We start from the raw sequence: 15802 nt of genomic DNA, 5'->3' as shown, positions 1-15802 counted from the left end.
ACTCCATTCTTAAGTCTTAACCTACCCTCGAGACCCTAATTAAGCACCCACTGCTTTTGATAAACTTCTAAATTTATGTATATACATCGCATGAGCAAGACTAAGGACCACACCAATTGTTCTAGGTAGTCAATTTGGCGCAATATACAGAACTACACTTTTGAATTGGCAAGCTTTAAGCTTTGCTGGGATTGTATTTTTCAACATATGGTTGGTATGATTCTGTATTACTAGGGGATGATTTCTTCCACAATATACATATATTTCAAAAAGTAAGATCTAAGATCTATCCTTTTGAAATCCTTAAAGTTGTAATTCATGATTGTTGAATTATAAGAGCTTATGCTATGGTCTCATTTGCACTTGGACCCCAATACACAATATAGCTAATGAGTTCCTGTATTACTAGGGGATGATTTCTTCCACAATATACATATATTTCAAAAAGTAAGATCTAAGATCTATCCTTTTGAAATCCTTAAAGTTGTAATTCATGATTGTTGAATTATAAGAGCTTATGCTATGGTCTCATTTGCACTTGGACCCCAATACACAATATAGCTAATGAGTTCCCAGCTGACCTAATATCAGCTTATATTACATATGTACGTATCTGAATCAACGATCGACCAATTTAATATGGTCAACTGTGGAATATAACCACACAGGTTGATAGTGCCCGATTCTCGTTTCTGATTGTTCTTGGATAATCGGATATCGTACAGTTTAGGATTGATCACTTTCCGCCCGCGATAAATCAGGTACTATTTTGAAGCACCAACCCTACGCCAGAGACTGGAATATCCCACCTGCCCTTGACCACAATACTTTAAATCCTAAAACCTTCGGTTATCAGCTGGAGTTGCTTCATATTTATGCCTCAACGATACCAAAGTTTCTGATCCCACCTTGGAGGCTGCTCAAATTGATTGAAAACATTAGAACTATCGCAACTTCCTTTTCTAAAATTTCCTTTAAGCATATGAGCATATCTATTGGGAAGACTTTGTAGCTTATGCCATTGCAAATTTAGGACATGTTGCTACTTCTCCTATGTCTTGGGAGTGATAGGGTTCCTAGTGAGGCTTCTAGAGCCTTGATGTTTGATGTTGTAAATATTGGTTGCCCAAGAGACTTCCTTCTTTAAGTATTTTATTTCCATAAAAAACGATTGTCAAACAATTAGGGTTGCATTAACTTTTATTAAATGGCCTCACCAATACGAACTTAATTCTCGTCAAATGCACAATCAAGTTGGTAACTAGCAGTTAGCTACTACTCTTGAGTTTATTAAATAGCTAGGCGTAGTTTCCATGATCTCCAGTTGAGAAAATGGGTCCTGCGTACAAAACCATCGCGTTCCCTTAGCTTCTGAGATTTTCACATTTACTTACCAGCTGAACAAAATGAGTGATATGATGCTGACAATATATATATCCTGGATGAGATCCATTAGGGTTTTTAACAGAATGTTATTCTTTATTTCTTCCGATTATGTCCTCACTGGTTTGAAGATTTGCTGTATATTTCTGTAGATGGCTTGCCGCAACCTTTCCATGTTCTTGACATTCATCAACCCAAGAACCCGAAAGCATCCTGTTATCACATGACGAGAGAAGAAGGCTCGTCTCTTTTAAGTACGTAATCAGCTGGACTACCAAAGACCAACATGGATGAGAAGGGTGTTAAGACTGAACTGCACAATTGCTTTATGTTTCTACCTGTGCTTATGGTGTATGCAGGCGTGTCAATAGTCAATACAAGTATTTCTCTCCACAAAATTGGCCATGTTGATGGATCATCAAGAGAGGTGTTACACATTGAGCTGTCTTTGCGATCGATGCAGACCTCGCCGTATGAGAAATTTACTGTAAAGAATCGAATTAGTTCTGTGATGTTATTGCTGTTGAAATTGAGTAAATACTATTCTATCAATTCTCGGTCACGATGTTTTTTTACTTTGTTTTCAAGTTTTAAGCCTCATTTTGAACCTATGGATACAAGTGCAATGAATATAATCGTACTAGCACAAATTGTATTCAACATTGCCTGGGTGGGAAGTGGATTACGTTGACAAAAGGGGTTGTAAGGTCCAGTAGCCATATTACGAACAGAGCTGGGATTGTTTACGATGCCATTTTGAATATGCAAGAAAACCTGGGATTCTTTTTTCAGCATTTGGATGGTTATGATTTATGAATAGGCATTACGAGGGGCTGATTTCTTCCACATGATAGATAGGGGTAAAGTTACGGTTCCAGCAGACAACAAGAACTGATACAAAGTAGCCACAATGTATGAGAAAGATCTTTTAACTTACTGTGCAGTAAACATTGTCATGGTACATTCATCTTCCTACGCTAGAGGGCAGGGATGAGAGAGCATAAGATCTCTGACATGGTCCCAAAATCACCCATCTTACAGTTTAACTAATCATGATAAACAAAGAACCTTAGGAAGGAGAAGAAACAAGACCTGACTGGTAACATTGAGATCAAAATAGCAGATCATCCAATGATACAGACTATAGCTATAAGTAATCTCGACAGCATAACATCGAGCAATGAGAGAAGATCAAAACACTAAATCAAGTTTAAAGGTTTATCTGTTATTACTGGCAGAAAGAAAAGTATCGACTATTGACCCTTTTTCAGGTCCTGTTATTAGAGTCATTGCTGTTATTAGAGTCGTGTGAATGCTCACTGGGGATGGGAGACGATTCAGTCACAAATTTTTCAGTAGAGTACTTCTTAATTCTCAAGGAAATAAGAATGCTCGACATAATTCCTAGTACAGGAAAAAGGTATGACCAAACTTTAGATTTCTGGGAGCCAGCGGCTGAAGAAACAGCAGCACCAGCCAAGCTGCCAATCGACGTGTTCTGTAAAATCATCGGCATGCATCCAATAACTGTCGGGAGCAAGAAATCCACAACAAACCGAACTTTTGTCGCAGCTAGGGCATAGTTTATAATATAGGAAGGCATTGGCGAGAAGCGGGCAAGAAGCACGAATCTCCAACCATCTCGCTCAACTCCTCTGGAGAGTACAGCAAAGTACTTGTTCTTCTGTACCCATTCCATTGCTGAAGTTGAACTCTTAAATATCAACCTGAAAGTTACACAAGCATTATAGCACTTCCCAATAGCAATCACTAAAATACACACACAAAGTGCAACCTACACAAACAGAGCATTAATCCCTCATACTGGCAGGAGGGAAAATTGAAGTTTATGGCGGTAGTCCCATTATATAAAGAACACAAGGTCTAGCGAGCAATGCAGCTCACAGGTTAGTATACTACCCACTTGTACTCGATTCTGGTCTGGGTCATCATCCTCATCCATGGTATTACTATGCATTAATTTTTGATAGACCAAGTCTCGCTACTTGTTCAAACTAAGATTTATGCAGAGGGCCTCATCTAAATGGGTATGCAAATGAAACCTGCCCTTCCCTCAAAAACCAAACCACTCCAATAAATGGATGTAATCCATCACTAAACAAAGCCAACAAACTATCACTCTATCTGATCCTCTGTCACAAAACAAAACCCTTCATTTCTTACTTCATGCTTTCTCATACTCGTAACTCTTCCAGCCAAAGAATCTCACAAAAACATAAGACTACTAAGCTCTACCACAAAAGCATTAAGCAGTCCTTCACAATAATACCTATTAAGCCTTGCTCACATTACAAAAGGGTACTAGGCTTCCATAGTCAGGTTAATTCCTCCAAATTATTATTGATGTTGCCAAACTAAAAGTCCCCAACTTTTTCTAGCCTAAAACTTGTGAAATAATAAATGCCCCCCATAGATTAAAATTAATTAATAATTATTAGTGAGATTGTGTAAGAAGGAGAATTGGATTAGTACCTGCCGATCCAGAATGAGAGGGAAGCGCCGAGGAGCTTGGCGGCGAAGACGCAGAGCACCGCGGGGAAAAACCCAAAGAGCATAGAAGCGGCGGCCTCGAAGAAGACGGCGTAGGGCAAACAGAGAGCGAGAGTGAGAGTGTGGATGGCGACGTAGATTGGGATTGCCCAAACCCCTAAGCGATCAGACAATTCAGCAAAGACCTTGATCAAAGCGTCCTTGTCCCACCCGTATTGCTTGCTCACCTCCCTCACCGTTCCGACTATCGCCACCGCCACTCCGATCGCCCACCATTTCTTCCCCATCTCTCTCTCTCTCTCTCCCCTCAACTCCTCTCAAAGACTCCACAGTCTCTCTCTCTCTCTCTCTCTCTCTCTCTCTACATAGTACGGGCTACTGAGATGAATGGGCCGGAGCTGGGTTTACGTATGGGCTCACCATTTTACTAATAGGCCCACATGTTGCACTTTTGTTTATCTCTATTTTATATATATGTATATTTTTTTTCTTGAAAGGAACTTTTTCTTTTGTTTTATGTACTTGAAGTTTTCTATTTCCAAATGATTTGGTACAGTATGTAGACTTAAAAGAACCGAGTAAAACCATAGTCAAGTTCCGATGAGATATTTTTGTAGTTTTGTTAGCATTTCGTTAAAAGGGTTGTCAGTCAGGTTTTTTCTTTTTTCTTTTCCTCTTTTTGGTTGAAGTTTTGAAAACCAGAAAATTTGGTATGCAAATTGTAAAACCAATCAAATAAAGTTTTACTCAAAATTTAAAATTTTATTGATTAAGATAATTTTTTTAATATTGTGTTAGAACGCTGTTTTGAATAGTTAAAAATGAATTTTTATTGTAATAAGTGGGGAAAAAACCGTCAAATACTCCATCTCAAAAGCGCTACTTTATGGGATTCGAGCACATGAGTTTGAGCTTTACTTTGTGATGTCTTGAAACGGTCATGTTCATGGCATCTAGAACACAAAAGAGGACCCATAGACTTTAAATGGTCTGGTAAACAGGTTGTTTTCAAATTCCCCTACTTATTTGATATCCCGTTGGGTTCCCAAGTTTCATGTCATTTTCATGAATCACATGATAAATGAAATTTGGCACCGACATATGTCTGATTGTTTATTATCCTCGAGTCATTTTCACTTTCCTTTAACACGTAAACGTAAACACGTGTGTTTGGTCAAAGACAGAGACACAGAGAGAGAGAGAGCGGGCAGAATAGAATGATCTTTATCGTCCTTAGCTCCTCTGATTTGGTATGTTCAATTCTTTGAATTGCTTTTTAAACAGCTGGATGTGGTTAGGATAGCGCCAACAAGAATTGGTGGATGAATTATTGTATCTTTGGATCTATAGGTATATACGTGCGTTTTTTGATGACTAACAATTTTTTAGTTTGACCATATACATATAAGCTTATCAAGATATGAAGCACTATTTTTTTCGTTTATATGTATTCAAGAGTATGAGTGTCGATCTTGTGTTATATTAACTTAATTAGGATTATATTATATACGATTTGATTTCTGAGTTGAGATGTTACATACAGTATTCATGCATACTTTTTATATATATGATGAGAAAAAAAGTAATGTTTACTCGTGTATTACATTAAATGATGTTTTTTGTATTATATATAATCAAATTTGTGTCTAATTGCTTTGAATTGTGTCAGAAATTAAAATTTATGCTTGAATTTCCATTTTTATAGTTCAAATTAACCTAATAAAATCTCGCTTATCATTTGTAATCCTTGTTATGATGGATCAATTGTATTTAATTAGCAAAACCCCGTGAGGTTGTGAAATGCCTACCTTTCTTGACATATTTGGAAAGGATCCAAAATGAGAACTTGGCAAGCGTGTTTGAGTCAAAGAGTGAGTTTAACCTAGCTAATAGTATCTACAACTAACATGCATCCAACTTCTGATGTGACAACTAAAATTGATCCTACTTAGGCCCTCCTACTTTTGGTTAAGACAGTTCATAATGTGTATATGTTGAGCATTCACATCCTCGTTTAGGAAATCAAAGAGTACCAGTCAAAAGTCAAAACCCAACTCTACTCTCTCTCTCTCTCTCTCTCACTCTCCCTCTCTCTCAGCTTAGCTTGAGCATTCGTGTGATTAGTGTGAACAAATGGTGAGTGGTAATGTTGTTTTATCGGTGTCAGTGTAATTAGTGGCAACAAAAAGACACAAATCCTTGTCGTACGCAACCCTAATTCTGATTTCTATGAATTAGCTAGGGTTTAGCTCATTAATAATACCAGACCGTGCGTGTTGGTGGAGGTGAAGCTCATATAGGGAAACCCAGTTTGAACTTTGAATACGAATTACGTACAGGGTACTAATCACGTATCGAAGCACTACCTCTCTTTTGCAATTTCCCCCCTGATTAGTTGAAAATGAAATACAGTATTCGAAGAATATTTAATGGGTTATTTAGCCAATGGAACGAAGCTCCTTCTCATTTCCTCAAACACATCTGACCTTGTGCCCTAGCTCTAGAAATTTGCTGCGGAGTTCTGACATGCATATACAATATATAAATTCAAGGATACAGATTTGACTGAGCAGAATGAAAACAGCTGCGACCAATCAAGATCTCTCATCTTTTGTTTATGAAACCAAAGAAAAGTTATATTGTTTCCTAAACTTGTGATTGGATACTGGATAGAATAAATGAAATCTCTGAACTTGTTTGATTTATAATTATGTGATCGACGAAGAACTTGAAGTTGGGAATGGTGGTGTGTGCGTCACGTATGGGATGGGGGTGGTGTTACTGTTACGCTTCTTTGGGAAATGTAATGTGTTGTCACCCTTTCCTTAGACCATGCAACACACGAAGGACGAAACCTAGAGAAAAAAGAGATATTCTTTTGTTTCCAAGCAACAAATTAAGTATTATATAGAAATTTATGTTAACTTAACACTAGGGACTTGCATATTCAGCTAACTAAATATGTGATGAATTAAAAAACCGAGTTATATGTATAAGCTAGCATATCTCAATTGAGTCGGATTGTTTAGAAGCAATAAACTTGTTTATAAAAGGAAATCTTAATTACTTTTGCAATTGTGTGCTTGTAAGAACGTAGTTCTTAGCATAGCTCACTTTATTACGTCCTCTACTAACTTGTTTATAAAAAGAAAACTTAATTACTTTTGCATTCGTGACTTGTAAGAATGGTAGTTCTTAGCATAGCTCACTTTATTACGCCCTCTACTACCCGCTAACTTATAGTTTGACTAAGTTCCAACCTTCATTTTTACAAACAAAAGTATCTATAACTCCACCAGTTAGATACACGTTTGCAAAATGATCTTTCACAATTCTCTTTATTTACTGACAAATATCATCTGTCATATACAAGTGAAATAAAAACTGACATCAATATTTGTGAAAAGGGTTATTATCACAAATGGTACCTGAACTTATCCTCTATTTTATCGATGGTACCTGAACTTCAATTTTGATCACAACCAGTACCCGAACTTTTCGACTTCATTTTAAATGGTACCTAAGGCCACCTTCGGTCACTATTCCGGCCAAAAAAGCCAATCTAAAAAAAAAAAAAAAAATCAAGTTCAAGGCAAGTCTATTTCCAAAAAATCATCACTAATATATGATCGCAACCCTTAAAATCATCAAAATCATCACTATGATAGCCTCACATGCCATTTTTAGTCGGAATATTGACCGGAGGTGGCTCTAGGTACCATTTAAAATGAAATCGAAAAGTTCGGGTACTGGTTGTGATCAAAATTGAAGTTCAGGTACCATCGATAAGATTGAGGTATAATTCAGGTACCATTTGTGATAATAACCCTTGTGAAAAATTTCTAAATTTGCTAATTGTTTCTTTTTTTACAATAACTCTTGCATAGGGAAAAAATTAAATTGAATTGTTCCAATTACTAAATCATATACCCAATAAGGAGCTCTCCGAAAAATATCTTTTGTGGACGAATACATGAATTCTTGTTCATGGAGGCATGAGAATAAAGCTCGCACATTAACTTGTTTCACTTGCATGTTCAAATCAAATATTCTCTTAATTTGTATCTTTCAAGTCGTTTATCTCTACTTAATCAACCGTCTAAACCTCTCTTGAATATTTTCATAAACATTTTAAGCTATGGAAATGGAAGTAGTTTCACGGTCGAATATAAATTCGAGGAGGGCTACAATTCCCTTCGCAACACGGTCACCATGTACTAGGGTTAGCACACAGTCCACTGATGATGGCAGATTTTGCAGTCCATACATTAAAGAAGAAATCAATAGACAATGCAGATGTGTCGCTGGATAATACAGTCGATGCCTTCGGCATCTTTGATTGGATATGGTCTGGTCCTCTCATCTGACTCCAATAAATCTCTGTTCCCCTCGTGCATATATCTGGATAAAGATGATTCCTCCCCTATTAATCAATCCTGAGGATTTCGTATGCCATATATTAAACGCCCTTGGACCACCAAAAATTTCAGAAATGAAAGGCGGGATCTGAGATTTTTTTTAAAAGGGTTTCCTTCATTAGCTAAGCTAACCCAGCTTAATTTGGCCTCAATTGGCGTTCGAGAAGACTGAACCTGTAGTCAAAGTTTCAAAATATGTGAATAAAATAAAGGTAGATAGATGCTACAAAGTACTATGTGGTTGATGTTGTTGCCTACAAAAGAAAGCAAAGCTTTACCCGGGTCTCACGCCCATCTCCTCCTAGTCCTCTCTCCCCCCTCTCCTCTCAGTCAGTCCTCCTTCCTCTACTCCCTAAAATCCAAGCTCTTTCTTGAACTTTAATAAACTTTATACACACTCCCATTAATATATAAACCCCAAAATACTCTACCCCTATCTTATTAGATAGCTTTGTATTCAATTCTCAAATCCACCTCCCCTTACCCTCCCCCTTCCATAAAATACAGAAACCCTTTTGCCCTCTGATACCAATCCTTCTCACATTGGCTGTTTTTTGGTGTCGAGCAAAATGGGTGTGAGGTTCTTCACTCTCCAAATGATCCCCATGTGTTTTCATGTCACGGGCAACCATCATGTCTCCTCTTGCGACCAGCTCCAACCGGACGACGATGAGGAGTATCAACCACCGCGCGCCAAGGTAGGTGGTAAGCGTGCTAAGGTAGGTGGTAAGCGCGCGGTGGTTGGTACCATCAAGGTCGTTAAGTCCGACGGCCTTGTGAAGATCTACAACAAGCCGATTGATGTATCAGAGCTTATGAGGCAATTTCCCAAGCACCTAGTGTGTGCTTCCGACTCACTTTACATCGGCCAGAAAATCCCAGCTCTTTCGGAACACGACCAGCTCCAGCTCGGCCGAAAGTACTTTCTGCTACCGAAGCACTTTTTCCAGACTGTGCTCTCCTTCGTCACCATTGCCTCGTTCGCCACCTCCGGACCCGAATCCGAACCCGAACAAAAGCCCTCGCCGGTTCCCTCCACCAATTCCAAGAATGCGTTTCTAAGAAAGGCCGCGAATTGCGAGCCTTTTCATATACAGAAATCGGAATCCGGTTGCCTGAGAATACGTGTCTCCGACGAGTTTATATCGCAATTGTTGGAGGAAGGCAAGCTCAGCGACGAAGCTAAAGTCGAAGAAGAAGATGAACATGGTAAGAGTTTTGAGCCAAACAACAGCAAAGTCTGTACCACGCCGCAGTTACAGAAAGACTACTCGCAACTGGTTGGATCAAGACAATGGAAGCCGAGGCTCGAGCCAATTAGAGAGACCCGGGAAACCAAGAGAAGATCAAGACTTTCTTCGTTTGGGATGAGAAGATCAACGAAGAAATCTCAACCCAATTCATCAAAAGCAACACAGAGTTCAAAGAGTCCAAAGATTGCTACTTTAGTAAAATCTGAGCACCATTCCAAAACCAAGATCAAGATCAAATCATCAAAGAAATGATGACCCAGTTTTAATTAGTTAGGATTACTTCTAGGAGTTAGGATTGAATTGAAATGAATATATGAATTTTGTACATACATGACTAGATTTTCTTGCTCTCAATTTGAATACAAACGTACGCTATCACTTTCTCTTTATCTCCATGCAAAGGTCTTATCTTTTTGGCTCTGCAAATTATTGGTTTTGGATGGATTTCAAATCCAGGCGGGTGTGACACATGAACAGTGTTATTTGTATTATGTGATGATGGGTTAGGCAGAAAAAGAGCTGGATAAGTTGGACTGACTGTCTAGCTTTTGGTGGAGAAGAAATAGCGATACCTTTAACTTGTTCTGGTTTCTGATTTTTGGAGATTGGGACGAAGGAGAAAATGGACAAACTAGCAGTCAAAAAAGGGCTTCTTTTCCCTTTCAATCTTACACACAAGTTTTCCAGATTAATAAAACATGGATTAATTTGAAATAAACCAATTTGCACACCAATAGTCAAAACTTGGGTTTGGTGCTTTTTGGGTCAAAATCCTCCCTTGGATCTTATTACAGAGACTGGAACTGGTCCTCTGCATGTTGTCTGTCCCATATTTCTGGTGGTTTATTAAATGGTGTGCTGCTCTTATTTTTGTATTGACCGGTCATTTGGGGTGAATTTCAGTCTGGAGCCCCCGCGGCAATAAATATAGAAATGTAAGGTAACTGGTAACTTCTAGGACTGTCAAAGTCAAACCGTGAATTGGATGGCGTTCAGACTTCAGACTAAGATTCATCTTTTTTTTATTTTTATTATTATTATTATTATTTTTTAAAGAAAGGCTAAGATTCATCTTGAAAATAACATTTGGATTTTGGAGAGAACCTTAGCTTAAGCGCGTACTATCAAATGTTCAAAGAAAGAAATAAAAACATATCAAAAAAAAAAAAAGGGAAGAAAAAGTAAAAGAAAAAGAAAACGATGATTTGTATTAAATTCTTCAATAACAAGAGGAAAAAGACATCAACTATTATAGTTTTTACACTAATATTTTATTGTTTAATCTATTTATCGATCTTCTAGAATTATCATCAAAAAAAGAATCAGGCACATAGAAATGAGTGAAACTAAGGCGATAGTTTTTTTGGCTTTAAAGCCCTTAACTCTTGTTTGACCTCAATAAGAAGTATCCACTTTTCCTGCTTTTTTATTTTTGAATAGAAATTGATATCATTAGAATCAATAGCCAGCAACAGCCAATGACTAGAGTCTATATGCACTTACAACAACATAGCCGGTAAAAAAATTCAAAAACCCTATTCTAAGCAAAAACAAACTCATCACAAGTCGATGATAAGCTCGCTAAAATTAGCTAACCTATAAACAAAGAAACTCCATGTCTTATAGGGCAAAATCATTTACTATCCCATTAGCCAATCAAACAATTGTTGTACCAATAGAAAGCCACTTCCTAGCCAACAAATAGGAGCAACTCATTATCCATAAGCCGCTTGAAAAAACTGTCAATCTTATTCTAGATAATTACCAACTCTCATAGCAATCTTGATCCCAAAATGATTGGTCATGAACCATATACCGACAAAATTGTCCAAGAATGTCCACCACTTAGGCCGAGCCCACCCTCACTACTAAGTACTAAGTGATAAATGAGGGTGTCAAGGCACTCCTCCTTGAAGGGCCACATATTTGAGCCCATCAGTCCAAGTTTGAGCCCGGCCCAAAAACCCAATCCCAAGCCCAAACCAACAAGGCAGAAATCCTAGACCTATGTTGTTCGTTTGCCTCTGCCACCGTCAGGCCTTCTGACGGTCGGCCTGTCCATCACATCACACAATTGATCAGAAATCCGATGCGCCTCGACCTTGACCACGCCTCTGTTAATGTCTAAGATTTAGCGGTAGCTGAACCTTGGTCAAAGCGGGCCCGCGGGGCGAACTGCTACTTGTGATGCTCTTGCTGTTTCCACTATCTGTCAAATAAAATACACAGGGCGCCAGAGGGAGACTGCGGTTGGCGGTCTTCTCTACTTCGATGCCTAAGTTAGTCAATGTATTTGCGTTGACAAAATAACATTAGGTAAGTAGTAAATGCGTAATTAATGAGGAGAGAGGAGTGAACCTTTTATAGGTGAGGAAGAGACTGACTTCTTCCTTGTTTTCGATGTGGGACTGATATGCTTCTATTCCCAGTTTCGGATACTTAAGCGAGGTGATATTGGCGCGGCGCTTGGCGGCGATCCTAGGCTGAGCCGGAGCTCAGGCGATAGCCTGTCTGGTGGTGTTTCCGTAGGTCACACCCTTGATGGCTGTTTGGAACCTCTATCGGTAGCATGAGCGTGACTCATTATAGCTAATTATGTTTTAGGCAAATGCTCATGTAAGTACAGCCTCAAACACTGATCACCAGTGAGCAAAGAGAGCCGAGCAGAAAAAACTTCTACTCCAAATTCTGTAGCCCAAAAACGAGCAAAGGAACAGACCACCAAAAGCCGATTCCGCTAGGGCTGGGCACCTGAAACCGATATCCCGATCCCTGCCCGAAAATTGGCGGGACGGTACGGGATGAATTTTGGAAAATGTAGGTCCCGACCCGAACCCGTCTCGTTCTGAGAAATCGGGCCCGGTACCGGTTCTGACCCTAACGGTCCCGTTTAATCCCGTCCCGTCCCGTTTGATGACGTGGCTGTATCTGATTAGTCCTATGAATGGTTTCATGTAGGACTGAATGCACACGATCTCGATATTAACTATGAACTATCGACCATATCGACCATTCATCCATTCGACCCAATCCCTAATTCCCTATTCTCTTCTCCGAATCCATTCGACCCAATCCCTAATTCCCCAATTCATCCATTTTCTCTTCTTCCATTCTTTACTTCTTCTCTTCTCCGAATCCATCCCCAATTCATCCATTTTCTCTTTTTTCATTCTTCACTTCTTCTCTTCTCCGAAATCCCCAATCTCATCTCTTACCCCATTCTTACACTTTCTCCTAAACTGACCAATTTCAACCAATTCTTCGATTCCAATTTCCATGGCTAGGGGGAAGAAACCAGTTGCTCGGCCTCATCCAACTGCTTCAGGGCTTGAAGATTCTTCAACTGCAACCTCACCTTCTGCTCCTCTTCAAATTGAAGCTCCAGCCACTTCAAGCCAGCAAGCTCCTGTAAATGATGAAGCTCCTGCAACTCAAGCAGGTTCTGCAACTCCAAGTGATTCTGCTAATCCGGTTAGTTCTGCTAAACGTAGTTTTGTTTGGGAACATTTTAAGGAGTATGACAAGATTGAGAAGGGTAAAGATGCTGAAGGGAATGAGATAGACATTGTTAAAAAAAGAGCTCACTGTATTTACTGTCCTAGAGGGAAAATTGGAGACTTTGCAGTGGATAGTTCTAAGAATGGGACTTCGGGGATGATTAGGCATATTAATCAATTTTGTAGGTACTATCCACCTAATATTAGCAAGACTCAGAGGGTTCTTGTAGGTGATAAGTCTCAAGGAAACAAGCTAACTGCAGTAGCTTATGATCAAGATGACTATCTAGAAGCTTGTGTAGAAATGATTGTCATAGATGAGTTGCCCTTTACCTTTGTTGAGAAGAAATGTTTTAATCGGTTTTGTACTAGAGTGTGCCCTCTGTTTAAAGTACCCTCTCGTAGGAAACTAGTTACAAACTTTCTAAGAATGTATGATGCACAGAAAAAATAATTAATCAAGATTTTGAAGGCTTATAGGGTGTGTCTTACAACGGACACTTGGACTAGTGTGCAAAACATCAACTATATGGTGCTTACTGCCCATTTCGTTGATGTTGATTGGAAAATGCACAAGAGGGTTATAAACTTTTGTGTTATCCAAAATCATCAAGGGGCAACCATAGGCAGGCTTATAGAGTCATGTTTACTGCAGTGGGAGATTGAGAGAGTTTTAACCATCACTGTCGATAATGCATCTGCCAATAAGTCAGCTTTAGAGTGGCTTATATCAAAGATGAACAAATCTGAAGGTTACAAACCAGTTTTAGGTGGTAAATACATGCATGTGAGATGCACAGCCCACATAACCAATCTGATTGTGGGACATGGCTTGAAGAGGCTGCAAAAGAGTGTTTTAGCCATTAGGAATGTTGTCAAGTATGTTAGGTCTTCACCTAATCGACTAGATAGTTTTCGAAAAGCTGTGGAAAGGGTAAAGCTTCCTCTTAAAGGGCTGGTTTGTCTTGATGTCCCAACAAGATGGAATTCAACTTATCTAATGTTGGAGGCAGCCTTAAAATTCAAGAAAGCTTTTGTTAGGATGGAGGAAGATGAGGATCAGCTGTATCTAGGTTATTTTAAGGAACCAGAAGAGGAGTATGATGAGGAGGGCAATCTGATTCCTAGTACTAACAAGAGAAACAGAGTTGGACCACCTGCAAAATCAGATTGGGAAAAGGCTGAGATTTTTGTTGATCTACTTAGAGTTTTTTACGACGTGACACTGCGAGTTAGTGCAAGCTTGCATCCAACTGTGCATACAACATTTCATGATGTCGTAACAATGGAGAAAAACATCAACAGCCTATTCCTTGAACCTGAGATAGCAACTGGTTCCGATACAGAAAAGGTTTTAACCGATATGGCTGCAAATATGAAATCTAGGTTTTTGAAATACTATGGCAGCTTTCAAGACCTCAACCACTTGGTTATTATCGGACTTGTACTCGATGCAAGGTTCAAGCTTAGGAATTACACACATTCCTTGAAGGAAGAGGGTTTGGATGACTTTGATGTGCAACACAGAACTGATGAGATTAAATCTCTATTGATGGCACTCTACGATGAGGTACAACTCGAACTTTGATGATTTTACACTTTGTTTCAAGGCTGTTTATGTTTTTACTTTTCAGCTTTTTGTGTCTTAGTTTGTTCTAAGTATTAATGCATAATTTTTTGTCTTATTGCTTCTTAGTATGCACCAACAGTAGATGGTGGCAGACATATGCGCAGGCATCCAAGCCCTACAAGTTCAAGCAGCACAATCACTAGTAGCCGAAGTAATCCTAGGAAAGGTGTGAGGGGTCAGATGCTAAACAATTGGAAAAAGGTGGTCCAAGAGAGTGATGAGGCTGTCATGGTACATGAAGTGGATAAGTATTTGAATGCTCCCCTTGAATTTGTTGATGATGAGGAAGAGGATTTCGACATATTGTGTTGGTGGAAGATAAATGGTCCTAAGTTCCCTGTTATGGCAGCAATAGCAAGAGATGTACTTGCCATTCAAACATCCACAGTAGCATCAGAGTCTTCTTTTAGCACCGGAGGCAGAGTGATTGATGCATTTAGGAGTTCATTGACTCCTAAATCAGTGGAGGGTTTAATATGCATGCAGAATTGGTTGTTGGGAGATGATATTGCTCAAGTGGTAGATGAGGAGCCTTCTATTGAAAACACCGAGTTCTATGAACAAGCTGAATTAGGTACTTGATCAGTTTGCATTTTAATTTTTTTTTCTGTGTTCTTGCAAGTGCTGAACAACTTCGAGTGCTTACTTTTATTTTTCTGGTATTTGGTTAGATTATGAGAGCAGTGCATCAAGCAGGAACACACGTCCAAGTGGTCCAACGATCCCAAGAGCAAAATCGAAGGGAAAGGCTGCAGTCCCTATTTCTATTGACTAGTTCAGTTTGCACCTTATGAGTTTGATAATGGTTGTGTTGTCACTGTTGGGTACTTGTGTTGTTGTGTTTTAGACTTTGAGTTCTGCAGTTCTGCATTGTTATCTGCACTTCTGCAGTTCTGCAGAATTTTGTTTTGATTTGCACTTCTGCATTGTTATCTGCACTTCTGCAAAACTTTGAGTTGATTCGTTTCTGATTTGCTTGGTCTTTCATTGTGTTGAAGTGTTGATTAGTTGATAATTTGATATTACTCATATTAGATTGTGAAATAGTGCAACTGTGCAAGTGTGTCAAATTTGCAGGTTCTATTGTTTTACTGTTTTAGTGCATAACTG

The 15802-nt window shown here is 39.0% G+C and overlaps 2 protein-coding genes across 2 annotated transcripts; one reads left to right on the top strand and one right to left on the bottom strand.

Annotated features, from left to right (window-relative positions):
- Positions 1–2296: 2296 nt before the first annotated feature.
- Positions 2297–4241, bottom strand: LOC133709406 (uncharacterized). Its single transcript, XM_062135139.1, has 2 exons — positions 3877–4241; positions 2297–3110 (listed from the first exon to the last, which is right to left on the bottom strand). The coding sequence occupies exons 1-2, from the start codon at positions 4179–4181 to the stop codon at positions 2651–2653; spliced, it is 765 nt and encodes a 254-aa protein (XP_061991123.1). The 5' UTR covers positions 4182–4241; the 3' UTR covers positions 2297–2650.
- A 4640-nt stretch (positions 4242–8881) lies between these two features.
- On the top strand, positions 8882–9817 carry LOC133711211 (uncharacterized). Its single transcript, XM_062137367.1, has one exon. It carries the CDS (start codon positions 8882–8884, stop codon positions 9815–9817), a length of 936 nt encoding a protein of 311 aa, XP_061993351.1.
- Positions 9818–15802: the final 5985 nt, after the last annotated feature.

This window comes from Rosa rugosa, chromosome 5 (assembly GCF_958449725.1).
Source record: "Rosa rugosa chromosome 5, drRosRugo1.1, whole genome shotgun sequence".
In the NCBI taxonomy this organism is placed as follows: Eukaryota; Viridiplantae; Streptophyta; class Magnoliopsida; order Rosales; family Rosaceae; genus Rosa; species Rosa rugosa.
This window is presented reverse-complemented; position numbering and strand designations above follow the sequence as displayed.

Excerpts from the sequence above, each read along its gene's own strand:
- LOC133709406 (XM_062135139.1), bottom strand. The coding sequence starts at position 4,181 with ATGGGGAAGAAATGGTGGGCGATCGGAGTGGCGGTGGCGATAGTCGGA. Across the intron at positions 3,111-3,876 it reads CTCTCATTCTGGATCGGCAG|GTTGATATTTAAGAGTTCAA; the intron begins GTACTAATCCAA and ends TGTAACTTTCAG.
- LOC133711211 (XM_062137367.1), top strand. The coding sequence starts at position 8,882 with ATGGGTGTGAGGTTCTTCACTCTCCAAATGATCCCCATGTGTTTTCAT.